Source organism: Heptranchias perlo, unplaced genomic scaffold (assembly GCF_035084215.1).
Source record: "Heptranchias perlo isolate sHepPer1 unplaced genomic scaffold, sHepPer1.hap1 HAP1_SCAFFOLD_1471, whole genome shotgun sequence".
Taxonomy (NCBI): Eukaryota; Metazoa; Chordata; class Chondrichthyes; order Hexanchiformes; family Hexanchidae; genus Heptranchias; species Heptranchias perlo.
The window spans coordinates 8,716-30,835 of NW_027138724.1; the positions used below are offsets into that span (position 1 = coordinate 8,716).

Consider the following 22,120-nt stretch of genomic DNA (forward strand, 5'->3'; position numbering starts at 1 on the left):
AGAGAGAGAGAGATGGGGAGGAGAGAGAGAGAGATTGGGGAGGAGAGAGAGAGAGAGATTGGGGAGGAGAGAGAGAGAGAGTTTGGGGAGGAGAGAGGGAGAGAGAGATTGGGGAGGAGAGAGAGAGAGATTGGGGAGGAGAGAGAGAGAGAGATTGGGAGGAGAGAGAGAGAGATTGGGGAGGAGAGAGAGAGAGAGATTGGGGAGGAGAGAGAGAGAGAGAGATTTGGGGGAGGAGAGAGAGAGAGATTGGGGAGGGAGAGAGAGAGAGATTGGGGAGGAGAGAGAGAGAGAGAGATTGGGGAGGAGAGAGAGAGAGATTGGGGGGGAGAGAGAGAGAGAGATTGACGAGGACGAGAGAGAGAGAGATTGGGGAGGAGAGAGAGAGAGAGAGATTGGGGAGGAGAGAGAGAGAGATTGGGGGGAGAGAGAGAGAGAGATTGCGAGGCGCTCGAGAGAGCGCGCATTGGGGAGGAGAGAGAGAGAGAGATTGGGGAGGAGAGAGAGAGAGAGATTGGGGAGGAGAGAGAGAGAGAGATTGGGGAGGAGAGAGAGAGAGAGATTGGGGAGGAGAGAGAGAGAGAGATTGGGAGGAGAGGAGAGAGAGAGATTGGGGAGGAGAGAGAGAGAGAGATTGGGAGGAGAGAGAGAGTGATTGGGGAGGAGAGAGAGAGAGATTGGGGAGGAGAGAGAGAGAGAGAGATTGGGAGGAGAGAGAGAGAGATTGGGAGGAGGAGAGGGAGAGAGAGAACGAGCAGGAGAAAGAAGAGGAGAAAGAGAGAAAGGGGAGAGAATGAGGAAGAGAGTGAAGAGGTGGAAAGAGAGAAAGAGAATGAGGAATAGGAGACGGAAAGAGTGATGAGGAAGAGAGAGAATGAGTTGAATGGGTGAAGAGAGACAGAGGGCGAAGAACGAGGAAGAGAGAGAGAACAAGGAGGAGGACAATAGAGGGAGAGAACAAGGAGGAGAAGGAAGAGAGAGAAGAGGGGATTGAGGAATAGAAAGAGAGAAAGGGGAGAAGAAGAGAACGAGGAGGAGGGAGAAGATGAGGAAGGGAGAGAGAGAAAGAGAGAGGGAACGAGGAGAGAGAAGAGAAGAGCGAGAGAGAGAGAACAAGGAGGAGAAAGCAGAGGAGGGAGAGGGAGGGCGAGAAGAGGAGGGAGAGGGAGGGGAGAAGAGGGGGGAGAGGGAGGGAGAAGAGGAGGGAGAGGGAGAGGAGGGAGAGGGAGGGGAGAAGAGGAGGGAGAGGAGAACTCTGGGGACTCCTCGCCCCTCCGCCCAACCCCAGGGGGACTCCTCACCCCTCCCCCCCAAACCCGGGGGACTCCTCGCCCTCCCCCCAGACCCCCGGGGGCCTCTGTCCACCTCCAGGACCGGTGTGTATCGGCCCCCCTCCCACACTCTGCTCACCATGCACAGTCAGAGAGTAATTCCGGCTTCCAGTCCCGATGATGTTGGAGGCATCACACCTGTAGGTCCCTGCGTCACTCTTGTTCAGATAAACAAAGGTCAGATTCTCACTCTTCGGGACAGCTCGTTCCGACATTTCCAGGTTCAGTCGGCTCCAGGAGAACACACTCGGGCTGTGACAGACCAGAGGGATTAGATGCAGAGTGAAGCTCCTCCGCACTGTCCCGTCAAACACTCCCAGGGGCAGGTACAGGGTTAGATACAGAGTAAAGCTCCCTCTACACTGTCCCATCAAACACTCCAGGGCAGGTACAGGGTTAGATACAGAGTAAAGCTCCCTCTACACTGTCCCGTCAAACACTCCCAGGGGCAGGTACAGGGTTAGATACAGAGTAAAGCTCCCTCTACACTGTCCCATCAAACACTCCCAGGGCAGGTACAGGGTTAGATACAGAGTAAAGCTCCCTCTACACTGTCCCATCAAACACTCCCAGGGCAGGGGCAGGGTTAGATACAGAGTAAAGCTCCCTCTACACTGTCCCATCAAACACTCCCAGGGCAGGTACAGGGTTAGATACAGAGTAAAGCTCCCTCCACACTGTCCCATCAAACACTCCCAGGGCAGGTACAGGGTTAGATACAGAGTAAAGCTCCCTCTACACTGTCCCGTCAAACACTCCCAGGGCAGGTACAGGGTGAGATACAGAGTAAAGCTCCCTCTACACTGTCCGTCAAACACTCCCAGGGTCAGGTACAGGGTTAGATACAGAGTAAAGCTCCCTCTACACTGTCCCGTCAAACACTCCCAGGGTCAGGGACAGGGTTAGATACAGAGTAAAGCTCCCTCTACACTGTCTCATCAAACACTCCCAGGGTCAGGTACAGGGTTAGATACAGAGTAAAGCTCCCTCTACACTGTCTCATCAAACACTCCAGGGTCAGGTACAGGGTTAGATACAGAGTAAAGCTCCCTCTGCACTGTCCCATCAAACACTCCCAGGGGCAGGTACAGGGTTAGATACAGAGTAAAGCTCCCTCTGCACTGTCCCATCAAACACTCCCAGGGGCAGGTACAGGGTAAGATACAGAGTAAAGCTCCCTCCACACTGTACCATCAAACACTCCCAGGGCAGGTCCAGTGTTAGATACAGAGTAAAGTTCCCTCTACACTGTCCCATCAAACACTCCCAGGGCAGGTACAGGGTTAGATACAGAGTAAAGCTCCCTCTGCACTGTCCCATCAAACACTCCCAGGGCAGGTACAGGGTTAGATACAGAGTAAAGCTCCCTCGACACTGTCCCATCAAACACTCCCAGGGCATGTACAGGGTTAGATACAGAGTAAAGCTCCCTCGACACTGTCCCATCAAACACTCCCAGGGCAGGTGCAGGGTTAGATACAGAGTAAAGCTCCCTCTACACTGTCCCATCAAACACTCCCAGGGCAGGTACATGGTTAGATACAGAGTAAAGCTCCCTCTGCACTGTCCCATCAAACACTCCCAGGGGCAGGGACATGGTTAGATACAGAGTAAAGCTCCCTCTACACTGTCCCATCAAACACTCCCAGGGCAGGTACAGGGTTAGATACAGAGTAAAGCTCCCTCTACACTGTCCCATCAAACACTCCCAGGGCAGGTACAGGGTTAGATACAGAGTAAAGCTCCCTCTACACTGTCCCATCAAACACTCCCAGGGCAGGTACAGGGTTAGATACAGAGTAAAGCTCCCTCTACACTGTCCCATCAAACACTCCCAGGGTCAGGTACAGGGTTAGATACAGAGTAAAGCTCCCTCTACACTGTCCCATCAAACACTCCCAGGGCAGGGGCAGGGTTAGATACAGAGTAAATCTCCCTCCACACCATCCCATCAAACACTCCCAGGGCAGGTACAGGGTTAGATACAGAGTAAAGCTCCCTCTACACTGTCCCATCAAACACTCCCAGGGCAGGTACAGGGTTAGATACAGAGTAAAGCTCCCTCTACACTGTCCCATCAAACACTCCCAGGGTCAGGTACAGGGTTAGATACAGAGTAAAGCTCCCTCTACACTGTCCCATCAAACACTCCCAGGGCAGGTACAGGGTTAGATGCAGAGTAAAGCTCCCTCTACACTGTCCCATGAAACAACCCCAGGGCAGGTACAGGGTTAGATACAGAGTAAAGCTCCCTCTACACTGTCCCATCAAACACTCCCAGGGCAGGTCCAGGGTTAGATACAGAGTAAAGCTCCCTCTACACTGTCCCATCAAACACTCCCAGGTCAGGTACAGGGTTAGATACAGAGTAAAGCTCCCTCTACACTGTCCCATCAAACACTCCCAGGGTCAGGTACAGGGTTAGATACAGAGTAAAGCTCCCTCTGCACTGTCTCATCAAACACTCCCAGGGTCAGGTACAGGGTTAGATACAGAGTAAAGCTCCCTCTACACTGTCTCATCAAACACTCCCAGGACAGGTACAGGGTTAGATACAGAGTAAAGCTCCCTCTACACTATCCCATCAAACACTCCCAGGGTCAGGTACAGGGTTAGATACAGAGTAAAGCTCCCTCTACACTGTCCCATCAAACACTCACAGGGCAGGTACAGGGTTAGATACAGAGTAAAGCTCCCTCTACACTGTCCCATCAAACACTCCCAGGGCAGGTACAGGGTTAGATACAGAGTAAAGCTCCCTCTACACTGTCTCATCAAACACTCCCAGGGCAGGTACAGGGTGAGATACAGAGTAAAGCTCCCTCCACACTGTCCCATCAAACACTCCCAGGGTCAGGTACAGGGTGAGATACAGAGTAAAGCTCCCTCTACACTGTCCCATCAAACACTCCCAGGGTCAGGTACAGGGTTAGATACAGAGTAAAGCTCCCTCTACACAGTCCCGTCAAACACTCCCAGGGCAGGTACAGGGTTAGATACAGAGTAAAGCTCCCTCTACACTGTCCCATCAAACACTCCCAGGGTCAGGTACAGGGTTAGATACAGAGTAAAGCTCCCTCTACACTGTCCCATCAAACACTCCCAGGGCAGGTACAGGGTTAGATACAGAGTAAAGCTCCCTCTACACAGTCCCGTCAAACACTCCCAGGGCAGGTACAGGGTTAGATACAGAGTAAAGCTCCCTCCACACTGTCCCATCAAACACTCCCAGGGTCAGGTACAGGGTTAGATACAGAGTAAAGCTCCCTCCACACTGTCCCATCAAACACTCCCAGGGTCAGGTACAGGGTTAGATGCAGAGTAAAGCTCCCTCTACACTGTCCCATCAAACACTCCCAGGGTCAGGTACAGGGTGAGATACAGAGTAAAGCTCCCTCCACACTGTCCCATCAAACACTCCCAGGGTCAGGTACAGGGTTAGATGCAGAGTAAAGCTCCCTCTACACTGTCCCATCAAACACTCCCAGGGTCAGGTACAGGGTGAGATACAGAGTAAAGCTCCCTCTACACAGTCCCATCAAACACTCCCAGGGCAGGTACAGGGTTAGATACAGAGTAAAGCTCCCTCTACACTGTCCCATCAAACACTCCCAGGGCAGGTACAGGGTTAGATACAGAGTAAAGCTCCCTCTACACTGTCCCATCAAACACTCCCAGGGTCAGGTACAGGGTTAGATACAGAGTAAAGCTCCCTCTACACTGTCCCGTCAAACACTCCCAGGGCAGGTACAGGGTTAGATACAGAGTAAAGCTCCCTCTACACTGTCCCGTCAAACACTCCCAGGGTCAGGTACAGGGTTAGATACAGAGTAAAGCTCCCTCTACACTGTCCCATCAAACACTCCCAGGGCAGGTACAGGGTTAGATACAGAGTAAAGCTCCCTCCACACTGTCCCGTCAAACACTCCCAGGGCAGGTACAGGGTTAGATACAGAGTAAAGCTCCCTCTACACTGTCCCATCAAACACTCCCAGGGCAGGTACAGGGTTAGATACAGAGTAAAGCTCCCTCCACACTGTCCCGTCAAACACTCCCAGGGCAGGTACAGGGTTAGATACAGAGTAAAGCTCCCTCTACACTGTCCCATCAAACACTCCCAGGGCAGGTACAGGGTTAGATACAGAGTAAAGCTCCCTCCACACTGTCCCATCAAACACTCCCAGGGTCAGGTACAGGGTTAGATACAGAGTAAAGCTCCCTCTACACTGTCCCATCAAACACTCCCAGGGTCAGGTACAGGGTTAGATACAGAGTAAAGCTCCCTCCACACTGTCCCATCAAACACTCCCAGGGCAGGTACAGGGTTAGATACAGAGTAAAGCTCCCTCTGCACTGTCCCATCAAACACTCCCAGGGTCAGGTACAGGGTTAGATACAGAGTAAAGCTCCCTCCACACTGTCCCATCAAACACTCCCAGGGTCAGGTACAGGGTTAGATACAGAGTAAAGCTCCCTCTACACTGTCCCATCAAACACTCCCAGGGCAGGTACAGGGTTAGATACAGAGTAAAGCTCCCTCCACACTGTCCCATCAAACACTCCCAGGGTCAGGTACAGGGTTAGATACAGAGTAAAGCTCCCTCCACACTGTCCCATCAAACACTCCCAGGGCAGGTGCAGGGTTAGATACAGAGTAAAGCTCCCTCTACACTGTCCCATCAAACACTCCCAGGGTCAGGAACAGGGTTAGATACAGAGTAAAGCTCCCTCTACACTGTCCCATCAAACACTCCCAGGGTCAGGTACAGGGTTAGATACAGAGTAAAGCTCCCTCTACACTGTCCCATCAAACACTCCCAGGGTCAGGTACAGGGTTAGATACAGAGTAAAGCTCCCTCTACACTGTCCCATCAAACACTCCCAGGGTCAGGTACAGGGTTAGATACAGAGTAAAGCTCCCTCGACACTGTCCCATCAAACACTACCAGGGTCAGGTACAGGGTTAGATACAGAGTAAAGCTCCCTCTACACTGTCCCACCAAACACTCCCGGGGCAGGTACAGGGGTAGATACAGAGTAAAGCTCCCTCTACACTGTCCCATCAAACACTCCCAGGGCAGGTACAGGGTGAGATACAGAGTAAAGCTCCCTCTACACTGTCCCATCAAACACTACCAGGGTCAGGTACAGGGTTAGATACAGAGTAAAGCTCCCTCTACACTGTCCCATCAAACACTCCCGGGGCAGGTACAGGGGTAGATACAGAGTAAAGCTCCCTCTACACTGTCCCATCAAACACTCCCAGGGCAGGTACAGGGTGAGATACAGAGTAAAGCTCCCTCTACACTGTCCCATCAAACACTCCCAGGGCAGGTACAGGGTTAGATACAGAGTAAAGCTCCCTCTACACTGTCCCATCAAACACTCCCAGGGTCAGGTACAGGGTTAGATACAGAGTAAAGCTCCCTCGACACTGTCCCATCAAACACTCCCAGGGCAGGTACAGGGTTAGATACAGAGTAAAGCTCCCTCCACTCACTCAGGGTTGCCTTTTCCCAGACAGCGAAGAGAGAACTCCTCCCCTTCCTCAGGGACTGCTTTTGAGGCACGAATCTCGACGGATGGCGAGTCTGCGGAGGGGACGGAGGGCGCGGTCAGTCAGCGAGACGGCGCACAGCAAGATCCCGGGGGGCGCAAGGGCGGTGCTGCTGAGGTGGAACGGCAAACGGGGAAGGTGGGGGGCACGCGGGCTGACGTGGAGTGAGCGGGGAGTGATTTGGGCTCGAGTGTTTGAAGAGGCCGCGTCGGCAGCAGTGAGGGGCGGGACCGAGAGGCTCCCGTCTCCAGACTCCCCCCTCGGTGAGGGACGGGACCGAGGGGCTCCCGTCTCCAGACTCCCCCCTCGGTGAGGGACGGGACCGAGAGGCTCCCGTCTCCAGACTCTCCCCTCGGTGAGGGACGGGACCGAGAGGCTCCCGTCTCCGGACTCTCCCCTCGGTGAGGGACGGGACCGAGAGGCTCCCGTCTCCGGACTCTCCCCCTCGGTGAGGGACGGGACCGAGAGGCTCCCGTCTCCGGACTCTCCCCTCGGTGAGGGACAGGACCGTGAGGCTCCCGTCTCCGGACTCTCCCCTCGGTGAGGGACGGGACCGAGAGGCTCCCGTCTCCGGACTCTCCCCTCGGTGAGGGACGGGACCGAGAGGCTCCTGTCTCCGGACTCTCCCCTCGGTGAGGGACGGGACCGAGAGGCTCCTGTCTCCGGACTCCCCCCTCGGTGAGGGACGGGACCGAGAGGCTCCCCTCTCCGGACTCCCCCCTCGGTGAGGGACGGGACCGAGAGGCTCCCCTCTCCAGACTCCCCCCTCGGTGAGGGACGGGACCGAGAGGCTCCCGTCTCCAGACTCCCCCCTCGGTGAGGGACGGGACCGAGAGGCTCCCGTCTCCAGACTCCCCCCTCGGTGAGGGACGGGACCGAGAGGCTCCCGTCTCCAGACTCTCCCCTCGGTGAGGGACGGGACCGAGAGGCTCCCGTCTCCAGACTCCCCCCTCGGTGAGGGACAGGACCGAGAGGCTCCTGTCTCCAGACTCTCCCCTCGGTGAGGGACGGGACCGAGAGGCTCCTGTCTCCAGACAGGTTTGGTCCATTGGGATTGTGTACAGTGGGAGTGAATGGGAAGTGGTTTGCTCCATTGGGATTGTGTACAGCGGGAGTGAATGGGAAGGGGTTTGGTCCATTGGGATTGTGTACAGTGGGAGTGAATGGGAAGGGGTTTGATCCATTGGGATTGTGTACAGTGGGAGTGAATGGGAAGGGGTTTGGTCCATTGGGATTGTGTACAGTGGGAGTGAATGGGAAGGGGTTTGGTCCATTGGGATTGTGGACAGTGGGAGTGAATGGGAAGGGGTTTGATTCATTGGGATTGTGGACAGTGGGAGTGAATGGGAAGGGGTTTGGTCCATTGGGATTGTGGACAGTGGGAGTGAATGGGAAGGGGTTTGGTCCATTGGGATTGTGTACAGTGGGAGTGAATGGGAAGGGGTTTGATCCATTGGGATTGTGTACAGTGGGAGTGAATGGGAAGGGGTTTGGTCCATTGTGATTGTGTACAGTGGGAGTGAATGGGAAGGGGTTTGGTCCATTGGGATTGTGTACAGTGGGAGTGAATGGGAAGGGGTTTGGTCCATTGGGATTGTGGACAGTGGGAGTGAATGGGAAGGGGTTTGGTCCATTGGGATTGTGTACAGTGGGAGTGAATGGGAAGGGGTTTGGTCCATTGGGATTGTGTACAGTGGGAGTGAATGGGAAGGGGTTTGGTCCATTGGGATTGTGTACGGTGGGAGTGAATGGGAAGGGGTTTGGTCCATTGGGATTGTGTACGGTGGGAGTGAATGGGAAGGGGTTTGGTCCATTGGGATTGTGTGCAGTGGGAGTGAATGGGAAGGGGTTTGCTCCATTGGGATTGTGTACAGTGGGAGTGAATGGGAAGGGGTTTGGTCCATTGGGATTGTGGACAGTGGGAGTGAATGGGAAGGGGTTTGGTCCATTGGGATTGTGTACAGTGGGAGTGAATGGGAAGGGGTTTGGTCTATTGGGATTATGTATGGTGGGAGTGAATGGGAAGGGGTTTGGTCCATTGGGATTATGTACAGTGGGAGTGAATGGGAAGGGGTTTGGTCCATTGGGATTGTGTAAGTGGGAGTGAATGGGAAGGGGTTTGGTCCATTGGGATTGTGTAAGTGGGAGTGAATGGGAAGGGGTTTGGTCCATTGGGATTGTGTACAGTGGGAGTGAATGGGAAGGGGTTTGGTCCATTGGGATTGTGTACAGTGGGAGTGAATGGGAAGGGGTTTGGTCCATTGGGATTGTGTACAGTGGGAGTGAATGGGAAGGGGTTTGGTCCATTGGGATTGTATACAGTGGGAGTGAATGGGAAGGGGTTTGATCCATTGGGATTGTGGACAGTGGGAGTGAATGGGAAGGGGTTTGGTCCATTGCGTGAACTGTGAATGTGGGAACATCTCTCGATCCCACTGAGCTTTGTGTCGGACACTCACAGAACACCTCGATTCTTTGAGGTGTGTTTTTCACGTGTGGATCCAGCAATGGGTGGTCGACAGAACAGATGATTTCGACACCATTATCCTCCCGTCTGACCGTTACGTTCACCTGGCTGCTCACTGAATACGTTCGGTCATCAAAGTCTTCAACATGGGTCAGATATCCTGTGAGAGAGGGAGTGTGAGAGAGAGAGAGAGGGGGAGAGAGGGAGTTAGTGATAGAGAGAGAGAGAGAGAGAGTGAGAGAGAGGGAGATAGTGAGAGAGAGAGAGAGAGTGAGAGAGAGGGAGATAGTGATAGAGAGAGAGAGAGAGAGAGTGAGAGAGAGGGAGATAGTGAGAGAGAGAGAGGGAGATAGTGAGAGAGAGGGAGATAGTGAGAGAGAGGGAGATAGTGAGAGAGAGGGAGATAGTGAGAGAGAGGGAGATAGTGAGAGAGAGAGAGAGAGAGAGAGAGAGAGAGGGGGAGATAGTGAGAGAGAGAGAGATAGTGAGAGAGGGAGAAAGTGAGAGAGAGATAGTGAGAGAGAGATCGTGAGAGAGAGATCGTGAGAGAGAGATCGTGAGAGAGAGATCGTGAGAGAGAGATCGTGAGAGAGAGATCGTGAGAGAGATCGTGAGAGAGATCGTGAGAGAGATAGTGAGAGAGATAGTGAGAGAGATAGTGAGAGAGAGAGAGAGTGAGAGAGAGGGAGATAGTGAGAGAGAGAGAGAGAGAGAGATGGTGAGAGAGAGATGGTGAGAGGGAGATAGTGAGAGAGAGAGAGAGAGAGAGATGGTGAGAGAGAGATGGTGAGAGAGAGATGGTGAGAGAGAGATCGTGAGAGAGAGAGAGAGTGAGAGAGAGGGAGATAGTGAGAGAGAGAGAGAGAGAGATCGTGAGAGAGGGAGAGCGAGAGAGACATTAAAATTACCTTCGCCCCATCCCTCAATCCCACACCTACCCATCTTCTCCTCAATCCCTCAATCCCACACCTACCCACCTTCTCCCCAATCCCTCAATCCCACACCTACCCACCTTCTCCCCAATCTCTCAATCCCACACCAACCCACCTTCTCCCCAATCCCTCAATCCCACACCTACCCACCTTCTCCCCAATCCCTCAATCCCACACCGACCCACCTTCTCCCCAATCCCTCAATCCCACACCTACCCACCTTCTCCCCAATCCCTCAATCCCACATCTACCCACCTTCTCCCCAATCCCTCAATCCCACACCGACCCACCTTCTCCCCAATCCCTCAATCCCACACCTACCCACCTTCTCCCCAATCCCTCAATCCCACATCTACCCACCTTCTCCCCAATCCCTCAATCCCACACCGACCCACCTTCTCCCCAATCCCTCAATCCCACACCGACCCACCTTCTCCCCAATCCCTCAATCCCACACCTACCCACCTTCTCCCCAATCCCTCAATCCCACACCGACCCACCTTCTCCCCAATCCCTCAATCCCACACCTACCCACCTTCTCCCCAATCCCTCAATCCCACACCGACCCACCTTCTCCCCAATCCCTCAATCCCACACCTACCCACCTTCTCCCCAATCCATCAATCCCACACCTACCCACCTTCTCCCCAATCCCTCAATCCCACACCTACCCACCTTCTCCCCAATCCCTCAATCCCACACCTACCCACCTTCTCCCCAATCCCTCAATCCCACACCTACCCACCTTCTTCCCAATCCCTCAATCCCACACCGACCCACCTTCTCCCCAATCCCTCAATCCCTCACCTACCCACCTTCTCCCCAATCCCTCAATCCCACACCTCCCCACCTTCTCCCCAATCCCTCAATCCCACACCTACCCACATTCTCCCCAATCCCTCAATCCCACACCGACCCACCTTCTCCCCAATCCCTCAATCCCACACCTACCCACCTTCTCCCCAATCTCTCAATCCCACACCAACCCACCTTCTCCCCAATCCCTCAATCCCACATCTACCCACCTTCGCCCCATCCCTCAATCCCACACCTACCCACCTTCTCCCCAATCCCTCAATCACACACCTACCCACCTTCTCCCCAATCCCTCAATCCCACACCTACCCACCTTCTCCCCAATCCCTCAATCCCACACCTACCCACCTTCTCCCCAATCCCTCAATCCCACACCTACCCACCTTCTCCCCAATCTCTCAATCCCACACCAACCCACCTTCTCCCCAATCCCTCAATCCCACATCTACCCACCTTCGCCCCATCCCTCAATCCCACACCTAACCACCTTCTCCCCAATCCCTCAATCACACACCTACCCACCTTCTCCCCAATCCCTCAATCCCACACCTACCCACCTTCTCCCCAATCCCTCAATCCCACACCTACCCACCTTCTCCCCAATCCCTCAATCCCACATCTACCCACCTTCTCCCCAATCCCTCAATCCCACACCTACCCACCTTCTCCCCAATCCCTCAATCCCACATCTACCCACCTTTTCCTCAATCCCTCAATCCCACACCTACCCACCTTCTCCCCAATCCCTCAATCCCTCACCTACCCACCCTCTCCGGGATCCCTCAATCCCACACCTACCCACCTTCTCCCCAATCCCTCAATCCCACACCAACCCACCTTCTCCCCAATCCCTCAATCCCACACCTACCCACCTTCTACCCAATCCCTCAATCCCTCACCTACCCACCTTCGCCCCATCCCTCAATCCCACACCTACCCACCTTCGCCCCAATCCCTCAATCCCACATCTACCCACCTTCTCCCCAATCCCTCAATCCCTCACCTACCCACCTTCGCCCCATCCCTCAATCCCACACCTACCCACCTTCTACCCAATCCCTCAATCCCTCACCTACCCACCTTCTCCCCAATCCCTCAATCCCACACCTACCCACCTTCTCCCCAATCCATCAATACCACACCTACCCACCTTCTTCCCAATCCATCAATCCCACACCTACCCACCTTCTCCCCAATCCCCCAATCCCACACCTACCCACCATCTCCTCAATCCCTCAATCCCACACCTACCCACCTTCTCTCCACTCCCTCAATCCCTCACCGACCCACCTTCTCCCCAATCCCTCAATCCCACACCTACCCACCATCTCCTCAATCCCTCAATCCCACACCTACCCACCTTCTCTCCAATCCCTCAATCCCTCACCGACCCACCTTCTCCCCAATCCCTCAATCCCACACCTACCCACCTTCCCCCAATCCCTCACCGACCCACCTTCTCCCCAATCCCTCAATCCCACACCAACCCACCTTCTCCCCAATCCCTCAATCCCACACCTACCCACCTTCTCCCCAATCCCTCAATCCCACACCGACCCACCTTCTCCCCAATCCCTCAATCCCACACCTACCCACCTTCTCCTCAATCCCTCAATCACACATCTACCCACCTTCTCCCCAATCCCTCAATCCCACACCTACCCACCTTCTCCCCAATCCCTCAATCCCACACCGACCCACCTTCTCCCCAATCCCTCAATCACACATCTACCCACCTTCTCCCCAATCCCTCAATCCCACACCTAACCACCTTCTCCCCAATCCCTCAATCACACATCTACCCACCTTCTCCCCAATCCCTCAATCCCACACCGACCCACCTTCTCCCCAATCCCTCAATCCCACACCTACCCACCTTCTCCCCAATCCCTCAATCCCACACCGACCCACCTTCTCCCCAATCCCTCAATCACACATCTACCCATCTTCTCCCGAGCCCCAGATGTGCGGGAGTCCGAATTGCCGCCTGGTTAGAGATAACAAGAAGTTTCATTCCCACCTTTCAGCTCCTCTTCCCCTTTGAACCATCGAATGGCAGCTGCTGGTTTCGTCCCAGTTGTGTTACAGGTCAGTAAAAGGTTCTTTCCCTCTTCGACTGGTCCTCGATAGCCTGTGATTAGGGGCTTCTTGGGGACACCTGAAGGGGTAGGGCGGAGATATCACTGTGCCATCAAACACTCCCAGTGCAGGTACAGGGTTAGATACAGAGTAAAGCTCCCTCTACACTGTCCCATCAAACACTCCCAGTGCAGGTGCAGGGTTAGATACAGAGTAAAGCTCCCTCTACACTGTCCCATCAAACACTCCCAGGGTCAGGTACAGGGTTAGATACAGAGTAAAGCTCTCTCTACACTGTCCCATCAAACACTCCCAGGGTCAGGTACAGGGTTAGATACAGAGTAAAGCTCCCTCTACACTGTCCCGTCAAACACTCCCAGGGTCAGGTACAGGGTTAGATACAGAGTAAAGCTCCCTCTACACTGTCCCATCAAACACTCCCAGGGTCAGGTACAGGGTTAGATACAGAGTAAAGCTCCCTCTACACTGTCCCGTCAAACACTCCCAGGGTCAGGTACAGGGTTAGATACAGAGTAAAGCTCCCTCTACACTGTCCCATCAAACACTCCCAGGGCAGGTACAGGGTTAGATACAGAGTAAAGCTCCCTCTACACTGTCCCATCAAACACTCCCAGGGTCAGGTGCAGGGTTAGATACAGAGTAAAGCTCCCTCCACACTGTCCCATCAAACACTCCCAGGGCAGGTACAGGGTTAGATACAGAGTAAAGCTCCCTCTACACTGTCCCATCAAACACTCCCAGAGACAGGTACAGGGTGAGATACAGAGTAAAGCTCCCTCTACACTGTCCCATCAAACACTCCCAGGGCAGGTACAGGGTTAGATACAGAGTAAAGCTCCCTCTACACTGTCCCATCAAACACTCCCAGGGCAGGTACAGGGTTAGATACAGAGTAAAGCTCCCTCTACACTGTCCCATCAAACACTCCCAGGGCAGGTACAGGGTTAGATACAGAGTAAAGCTCCCTCTACACTGTCCCATCAAACACTCCCAGGGCAGGTACAGGGTTAGATACAGAGGAAAGCTCCCTCGACACTGTCCCGTCAAACACTCCCAGGGGCAGGTACAGGGTTCGATACAGAGTAAAGCTCCCTCTACACTGTCCCATCAAACACTCCCAGGGGCAGGTGCAGTGTTAGATACAGAGTAAAGCTCCCTCTACACTGTCCCATCAAACACTCCCAGGGCAGGTACAGGGTTAGATACAGAGTAAAGCTCCATCCACACTGTCCCATCAAACACTCCCAGGGCAGGTACAGGGTGAGATACAGAGTAAAGCTCCCTCCACACTGTCCCATCAAACACTCCCAGGGTCAGGTACAGGGTTAGATACAGAGTAAAGCTCCCTCTACACTGTCCCATCAAACACTCCCAGGGCAGGTGCAGGGTCAGATACAGAGTAAAGCTCCCTCTACACTGTCCCATCAAACACTCCCAGGGTCAGGTACAGGGTTAGATACAGAGTAAAGCTCCCTCTACACTGTCCCATCAAACACTCCCAGGGCAGGTACAGGGTTAGATACAGAGTAAAGCTCCCTCTGCACTGTCCCATCAAACACTCCCAGGGCAGGTACAGAGATAGATACAGAGTAAAGCTCCCTCGACACTGTCCCATCAAACACTCACAGGGCAGGTACAGGGTTAGATACAGAGTAAAGCTCCCTCTACACTGTCCCATCAAACACTCCCAGGGTCAGGTACAGGGTTAGATACAGAGTAAAGCTCCCTCTACACTGTCCCATCAAACACTCCCAGGGCAGGTACAGGGTTAGATACAGAGTAAAGCTCCCTCTGCACTGTCCCATCAAACACTCCCAGGGTCAGGTACAGGGTTAGATACAGAGTAAAGCTCCCTCTACACTGTCCCATCAAACACTCCCAGGGGCAGGTACAGGGTTAGATACAGAGTAAAGCTCCCTCTGCACTGTCCCATCAAACACTCCCAGGGGCAGGTACAGGGTTAGATACAGAGTAAAGCTCCCTCTGCACTGTCCCATCAAACACTCCCAGGGGCAGGTACAGGGTTAGATACAGAGTAAAGCTCCCTCTACACTGTCCCATCAAACACTCCCAGGGTCAGGTACAGGGTTAGATACAGAGTAAAGCTCCCTCTGCACTGTCCCATCAAACACTCCCAGGGGCAGGTACAGGGTTAGATACAGAGTAAAGCTCCCTCTGCACTGTCCCATCAAACACTCCCAGGGTCAGGTACAGGGTTAGATACAGAGTAAAGCTCCCTCTACACTGTCCCATCAAACACTCCCAGGGGCAGGTACAGGGTTAGATACAGAGTAAAGCTCCCTCTGCACTGTCCCATCAAACACTCCCAGGGCAGGTACAGGGTTAGATACAGAGTAAAGCTCCCTCTGCACTGTCCCATCAAACACTCCCAGGGTCAGGTACAGGGTGAGATACAGAGTAAAGCTCCCTCTACACTGTCCCATCAAACACTCCCAGGGCAGGTACAGGGTTAGATACAGAGTAAAGCTCCCTCTACACTGTCCCATCAAACACTCCCAGGGCAGGTACAGGGTTAGATATCGAACAACGAACTCACCCTGGACTCTCACTTTTGCAGTTGCAGTCCGGATTGGCATCGTGAAAATGGAGCAGGTGTAGACCCCCTCGTCACTGAGGGTCATGTTCATGATCCTGATTGTCAGTTCGTGCCTTGAGTAATGAACCAGGTCGATGCGATTGTCACGGAGAGCTGGAGGAGAGAGGAAGAGAGAGATCGGTCAGCCCAGCTCGAAATATTACGTTCGACCCGCCGCTGAGCACAATGAGGGGGAGAGGCAATAAACACTGGAGGGCACACACTCTAAAAGGGGGGTACAGGAACAGAGAGATCTGGGGGTCTCTGGGCACAAATCGTCGAAGGTGGCAGGGCAGGTTGAGAAAGTGGTTAAAAAAGTACATGGGATCCTGGGCTTTATAAATGGAGGCATCGAGTCCAAAAGCAAGGAAGTCATGATGAACCTTTATAAAACACTGTTTGGGCCACGACTGGAGAATTCAGTCCGGATCAGGGCACCGACTTTAGGGAAAGATGTGACGGCCTTCGAGAGGGTGCAGAGGAGATTTACCAGAATGGTTCCAGGGATGAGGGGCTTTAGTTACGGGGATAGACTGGAGAATCTGGGGTTCGTTCCCCTCGGAACAGAGACAGTTGCGAGGAGATTCGATCGAGGGGTTCAAAATCAGGAAGGGTCCGGACAGAGGAGAGAGAGAGAGAAACTGTTCCCATAGGCGGAAGGGTCGGGAACCAGAGGACACGGATTTAAGGTGATCGGGAAAAGGACCAGAGGGGGGAGAGGAGGAGAATGTTTTTCCCACAGCGAGTGGTTAGGATCTGGAATTCACTGCCCGAGGGGGTGGGGGAGGCAGATTCAATCATGGCCGTCAAAAGGGAGCTGGATAAAGAGCTGAAGGGAAAGAATGTGCAGGGGTACGGGGAGAGGGCGGGGGAGTGGGACCGGCTGGATTGCTCTTACAGAGAGAGACAGCACGGGCTCGAAGGGCGGAATGGCCTCCTTCAGTGCTGGGAATTGATCCCATTGGGATTGTGGACAGTGGGAGTGAATGGGAAGGGGTTTGGTCCATTGGGATTGTGTACAGTGGGAGTGAATGGGAAGGGGTTTGGTCCATTGGGATTGTGTACAGTGGGAGTGAATGGGAAGGGGTTTGGTCCATTGGGATTGTGGACAGTGGGAGTGAATGGGAAGGGGTTTGATCCATTGGGATTGTGTACAGTGGGAGTGAATGGGAAGGGGTTTGATCCATTGGGATTGTGTGCAGTGGGAGTGAATGGGAAGGGGTTTGGTCCATTGGGATTGTGTACAGTGGGAGTGAATGGGAAGGGGTTTGATCCATTGGGATTGTGTACAGTGGGAGTGAATGGGAAGGGGTTTGATCCATTGGGATTGTGCACAGTGAGAGTGAATGGGAAGGGGTTTGGTCCATTGGGATTGTGTACAGTGGGAGTGAATGGGAAGGGGTTTGGTCCATTGGGATTGTGTACGGTGGGAGTGAATGGGAAGGGGTTTGATCCATTGGGATTGTGTACAGTGGGAGTGAATGGGAAGGGGTTTGATCCATTGGGATTGTGTACAGTGGGAGTGAATGGGAAGGGGTTTGTTCCATTGGGATTGTGTACAGTGGGAGTGAGTGGGAAGGGGTTTGGTCCATTGGGATTGTGCACAGTGGGAGTGAATGGGAAGGGGTTTGGTCCATTGGGATTGTGTACAGTGGGAGTGAATGGGAAGGGGTTTGGTCCATTGGGATTGTGTACAGTGGGAGTGAATGGGAAGGGGTTTGGTCCATTGGGATTGTGTACAGTGGGAGTGAATGGGAAGGGGTTTGATCCATTGGGATTGTGGACAGTGGGAGTGAATGGGAAGGGGTTTGGTCCATTGGGATTGTGCACAGTGGGAGTGAATGGGAAGGGGTTTGGTCCATTGGGACTGTGGACAGTGGGAGTGAATGGGAAGGGGTTTGATCCATTGGGATTGTGTACAGTGGGAGTGAATGGGAAGGGGTTTGGTCCATTGGGATTGTGTACAGTGGGAGTGAATGGGAAGGGGTTTGGTCCATTGGGATTGTGCACAGTGGGAATTAATGGGAAGGGGTTTGGTCCATTGGGATTGTGGACAGTGGGAGTGGACAGGAAGGGGTTTGGTCCATTGGGATTGTGTACAGTGGGAGTGAATGGGAAGGGGTTTGGTCCATTGGGATTGTGTACGGTGGGAGTGAATTGGAAGGGGTTTGGTCCATTGGGATTGTGGGCAGTGGGAGTGAATGGGAAGGGGTTTGATCCATTGGGATTGTGTACAGTGGGAGTGAATGGGAAGGGGTTTGATCCATTGGGATTGTGGACAGTGGGAGTGAATGGGAAGGGGTTTGGTCCATTGGGATTGTGTGCAGTGGGAGTGAATGGGAAGGGGTTTGGTCCATTGGGATTGTGTGCAGTGGGAGTGAATGGGAAGGGGTTTGGTCCATTGGGATTGTGTGCAGTGGGAGTGAATGGGAAGGGGTTTGGTCTATTGGGATTGTGTGCAGTGGGAGTGAATGGGAAGGGGTTTGGTCCATTGGGATTGTGTACAGTGGGAGTGAATGGGAAGGGGTTTGGTCCATTGGGATTGTGGACAGTGGGAGTGAATGGGAAGGGGTTTGGTCCATTGGGATTGTGTACAGTGGGAGTGAATGGGAAGGGGTTTGGTCCATTGGGATTGTGTACAGTGGGAGTGAATGGGAATGGGTTTGATCCATTGGGATTGTGTAAAGTGGGAGTGGACAGGAAGGGGTTTGGTCCATTGGGATTGTGTACAGTGGGAGTGAAATGGGAAGGGGTTTGGTCCATTGGGATTGTGCACAGTGGGAGTGAATGGGAAGGGGTTTGGTCCATTGGGATTGTGTACAGTGGGAGTGAATGGGAAAGGATTTGGTCCATTGGGATTGTGTACAGTGGGAGTGAATGGGAAGGGGTTTGGTCCATTGGGATTGTGTACAGTGGGAGTGAATGGGAAGGGGTTTGGTACATTGGGATTGTGGACAGTGGGAGTGAATGGGAAGGGGTTTGGTCCATTGGGATTGTGGACAGTGGGAGTGAATGGGAAGGGGTTTGGTCCATTGGGATTGTGTACAGTGGGAGTGAATGGGAAGGGGTTTGGTCCATTGGGATTGTGTACAGTTGGAGTGAATGGGAAGGGGTTTGGTCCATTGGGATTGTGTACAGTGGGAGTGAATGGGAAGGGGTTTGGTCCATTGGGATTGTGTACAGTGGGAGTGAATGGGAAGGTGTTTGATCCATTGGGATTGTGTACAGTGGGAGTGAATGGGAAGGGGTTTGATCCATTGGGATTGTGTACAGTGGGAGTGAATGGGAAGGGGTTTTGGTCCATTGGGATTGTGTACAGTGGGAGTGAATGGGAAGGGGTTTGGTCCATTGGGATTGTGCACAGTGAGAGTGAATGGGAAGGGGTTTGATCCATTGGGATTGTGTACAGTGGGAGTGAATGGGAAGGGGCTTGGTCCATTGGGATTGTGTACAGTGGGAGTGAATGGGAAGGGGTTTGGTCCATTGGGATTGTGTACAGTCGGAGTGAATGGGAAGGGGTTTGGTCCATTGCGAGTGTGTACAGTGGGAGTGAATGGGAAGGGGTTTGGTCCATTGGGATTGTGTACAGTGGGAGTGAATGGGAAGGGGTTTGGTCCATTGGGATTGTGTACAGTGGGAGTGAATGGGAAGGGGTTTGGTCCATTGGGATTGTGCACAGTGGGAGAGCGAATGGGAAGGGGTTTGGTCCATTGGGATTGTGTACAGTGGGAGTGAATGGGAAGGGGTTTGGTCCATTGGGATTGTGTACAGTGGGAGTGAATGGGAAGGGGTTTGGTCCATTGGATTGTGTACAGTGGGAGTGAATGGGAAGGGGTTTGGTCCATTGGGATTGTGTACAGTGGGAGTGAATGGGAAGGGGTTTGGTCCATTGGGATTGTGTACAGTGGGAGTGAATGGAAGGGGTTTGGTCCATTGGGATTGTGTGCAGTGGGAGTGAATGGGAAGGGGTTTGGTCCATTGGGATTGTGTACAGTGGGAGTGAATGGGAAGGGGTTTGGTCCATTGGGATTGTGTACAGTGGGAGTGAATGGGAAGGGGTTTGATCCATTGGGATTGTGTACAGTGGGAGTGGACAGGAAGGGGTTTGGTCCATTGGGATTGTGTACAGTGGGAGTGAATGGGAAGGGGTTTGGTCCATTGGGATTGTGTACAGTGGGAGTGAATGGGAAGGGGTTTGGTCCATTGGGATTGTGTACAGTGGGAGTGAATGGGAAAGGGTTTGGTCCATTGGGATTGTGTACAGTGGGAGTGAATGGGAAAGGGTTTGGTCCATTGGGATTGTGTACAGTGGGAGTGAATGGAAGGGGTTTGGTCCATTGGGATTGTGTACAGTGGGAGTGAATGGGAAGGTGTTTGGTACATTGGGATTGTGGACAGTGGGAGTGAATGGGAAGGGGGTTTGGTCCATTGGGATTGTGGACAGTGGGAGTGAATGGGAAGGGGTTTGGTCCATTGGGATTGTGTACAGTGGGAGTGAATGGGAAGGGGTTTGGTCCATTGGGATTGTGTACAGTGGGAGTGAATGGGAAGGGGTTTGGTCCATTGGGATTGTGTACAGTGGAAGTGAATGGGAAGGGGTTTGGTCCATTGGGATTGTGTACAGTGGGAGTGAATGGGAAGGGGTTTGGTCCATTGGGATTGTGTACAGTGGGAGTGAATGGAAGGGGTTTGGTCCATTGTGATTGTGTACAGTGGGAGTGAATGGGAAGGGGTTTGATCCATTGAGATTGTGTACAGTGGGAGTGAATGGGAAGGGGTTTAGTCCATTGGGATTGTGTACAAGGGAGTGAATGGGAAGGGGTTTGGTCCATTGGATTGTGTACAGTGGGAGTGAATGGGAAGGGGTTTGGTCCATTGGGATTGTGTACAGTGGGAGTGAATGGGAAGGGGTTTGGTCCATTGGGATTGTGTACAGTGGGAGTGAATGGGAAGGGGTTTGGTCCATTGGGATTGTGTACAGTGGGAGTGAATGGGAAGGGGTTTGATCCATGGGATTGTGTACAGTGGGAGTGAATGGGAAGGGGTTTGGTCCATTGGGATTGTGTACAGTGGGAGTGAATGGGAAGGGGTTTGAGCCATGGGATTGTGTACAGTGGGAGTGAATGGGAAGGGGTTTGGTCCATTGGGATTGTGTACAGTGGGAGTGAATGGGAAGGGGTTTGATCCATGGGATTGTGTACAGTGGGAGTGAATGGGAAGGGGTTTGGTCCATTGGGATTGTGTACAGTGGGAGTGAATGGGAAGGGGTTTGGTCAATTGGGATTGTGTACAGTGGGAGTGAATGGGAAGGGGTTTGGTCCATTGGGATTGTGTACAGTGGGAGTGAATGGGAAGGGGTTTGGTCCATTGGGATTGTGTACAGTGGGAGTGAATGGGAAGGGGTTTGGTCCATTGGGATTGTGTACAGTGGGAGTGAATGGGAAGGGGTTTGGTCCATTGGGATTGTGTACAGTGGGAGTGGACAGGAAGGGGTTTGGTCCATTGGGTTTGTGCACAGTGGGAGTGAATGGGAAGGGGTTTGGTCCATTGGGATTGTGGACAGTGGGAGTGAATGGGAAGGGGTTTGGTCCATTGGGATTGTGTACAGTGGGAGTGAATGGGAAGGGGTTTGGTCCATTGGGATTGTGTACGGTGGGAGTGAATGGGAAGGGGTTTGGTCCATTGGGATTGTGGACAGTGGGAGTGAATGGGAAGGGGTTTGGTCCATTGGGATTGTGTACGGTGGGAGTGAATGGGAAGGGGTTTGGTCCATTGGGATTGTGTACAGTGGGAGTGAATGGGAAGGGGTTTACTCTCTCCTCCGCTCTGTGAGTGAGTGAGTGAGCGAGTGAGTGAGTCTGTCCCTCCCTCCCTCCCTCGCGTTCTCACCTTTCTTGTCATCGAAGTACAGAGTCTGTTGAGCGGGATTGGCCCACTGGAGCGAGGAATTGTCATTATCCTGGACGGTGCACCTCAGAGTGACTGAACCGTGCTCCACAGTCGTCTCATCCCCCGTGTGGGGATTTAACCACTCATCATCGCCTGGGGGGAGAGAGAGAGAGAGTGAGAGAGGGAGAGAGAGAGAGAGAGAGGGGGGAGAGGGAGAGGGGGAGAGAGAGAGGGGGAGAGAGAGAGAGAGAGGGGAGGGGGTTACAGAGAGAGAGAGGGAGGGGGTTACAGAGAGAGAGAGGGAGGGGGTGGGGGTTACAGAGAGAGAGAGGGAGGGGATACAGAGAGAGAGAGAAAGGGAGGGGGTTACAGAGGGAGAGAGAGAGGGAGGGGATTACAGAGAGAGAGAGAGAGAGAGGGGGATACAGAGAG

The 22,120-nt window shown here is 53.3% G+C and overlaps 1 protein-coding gene across 1 annotated transcript; it reads right to left on the minus strand.

Annotated features, from left to right (window-relative positions):
• Nucleotides 1–1,410: 1,410 nt before the first annotated feature.
• LOC137309107 (cell adhesion molecule 2-like) lies at nt 1,411–21,845 on the minus strand (the record flags this gene model as incomplete). Its single annotated transcript, XM_067977401.1, has 6 exons — nt 1,411–1,583; nt 6,832–6,922; nt 9,348–9,515; nt 13,124–13,261; nt 15,761–15,913; nt 21,689–21,845. Coding segments are annotated over 6 exons (880 nt in total), but the record flags the coding sequence as incomplete, so codon positions are not given.
• Nucleotides 21,846–22,120: the final 275 nt, after the last annotated feature.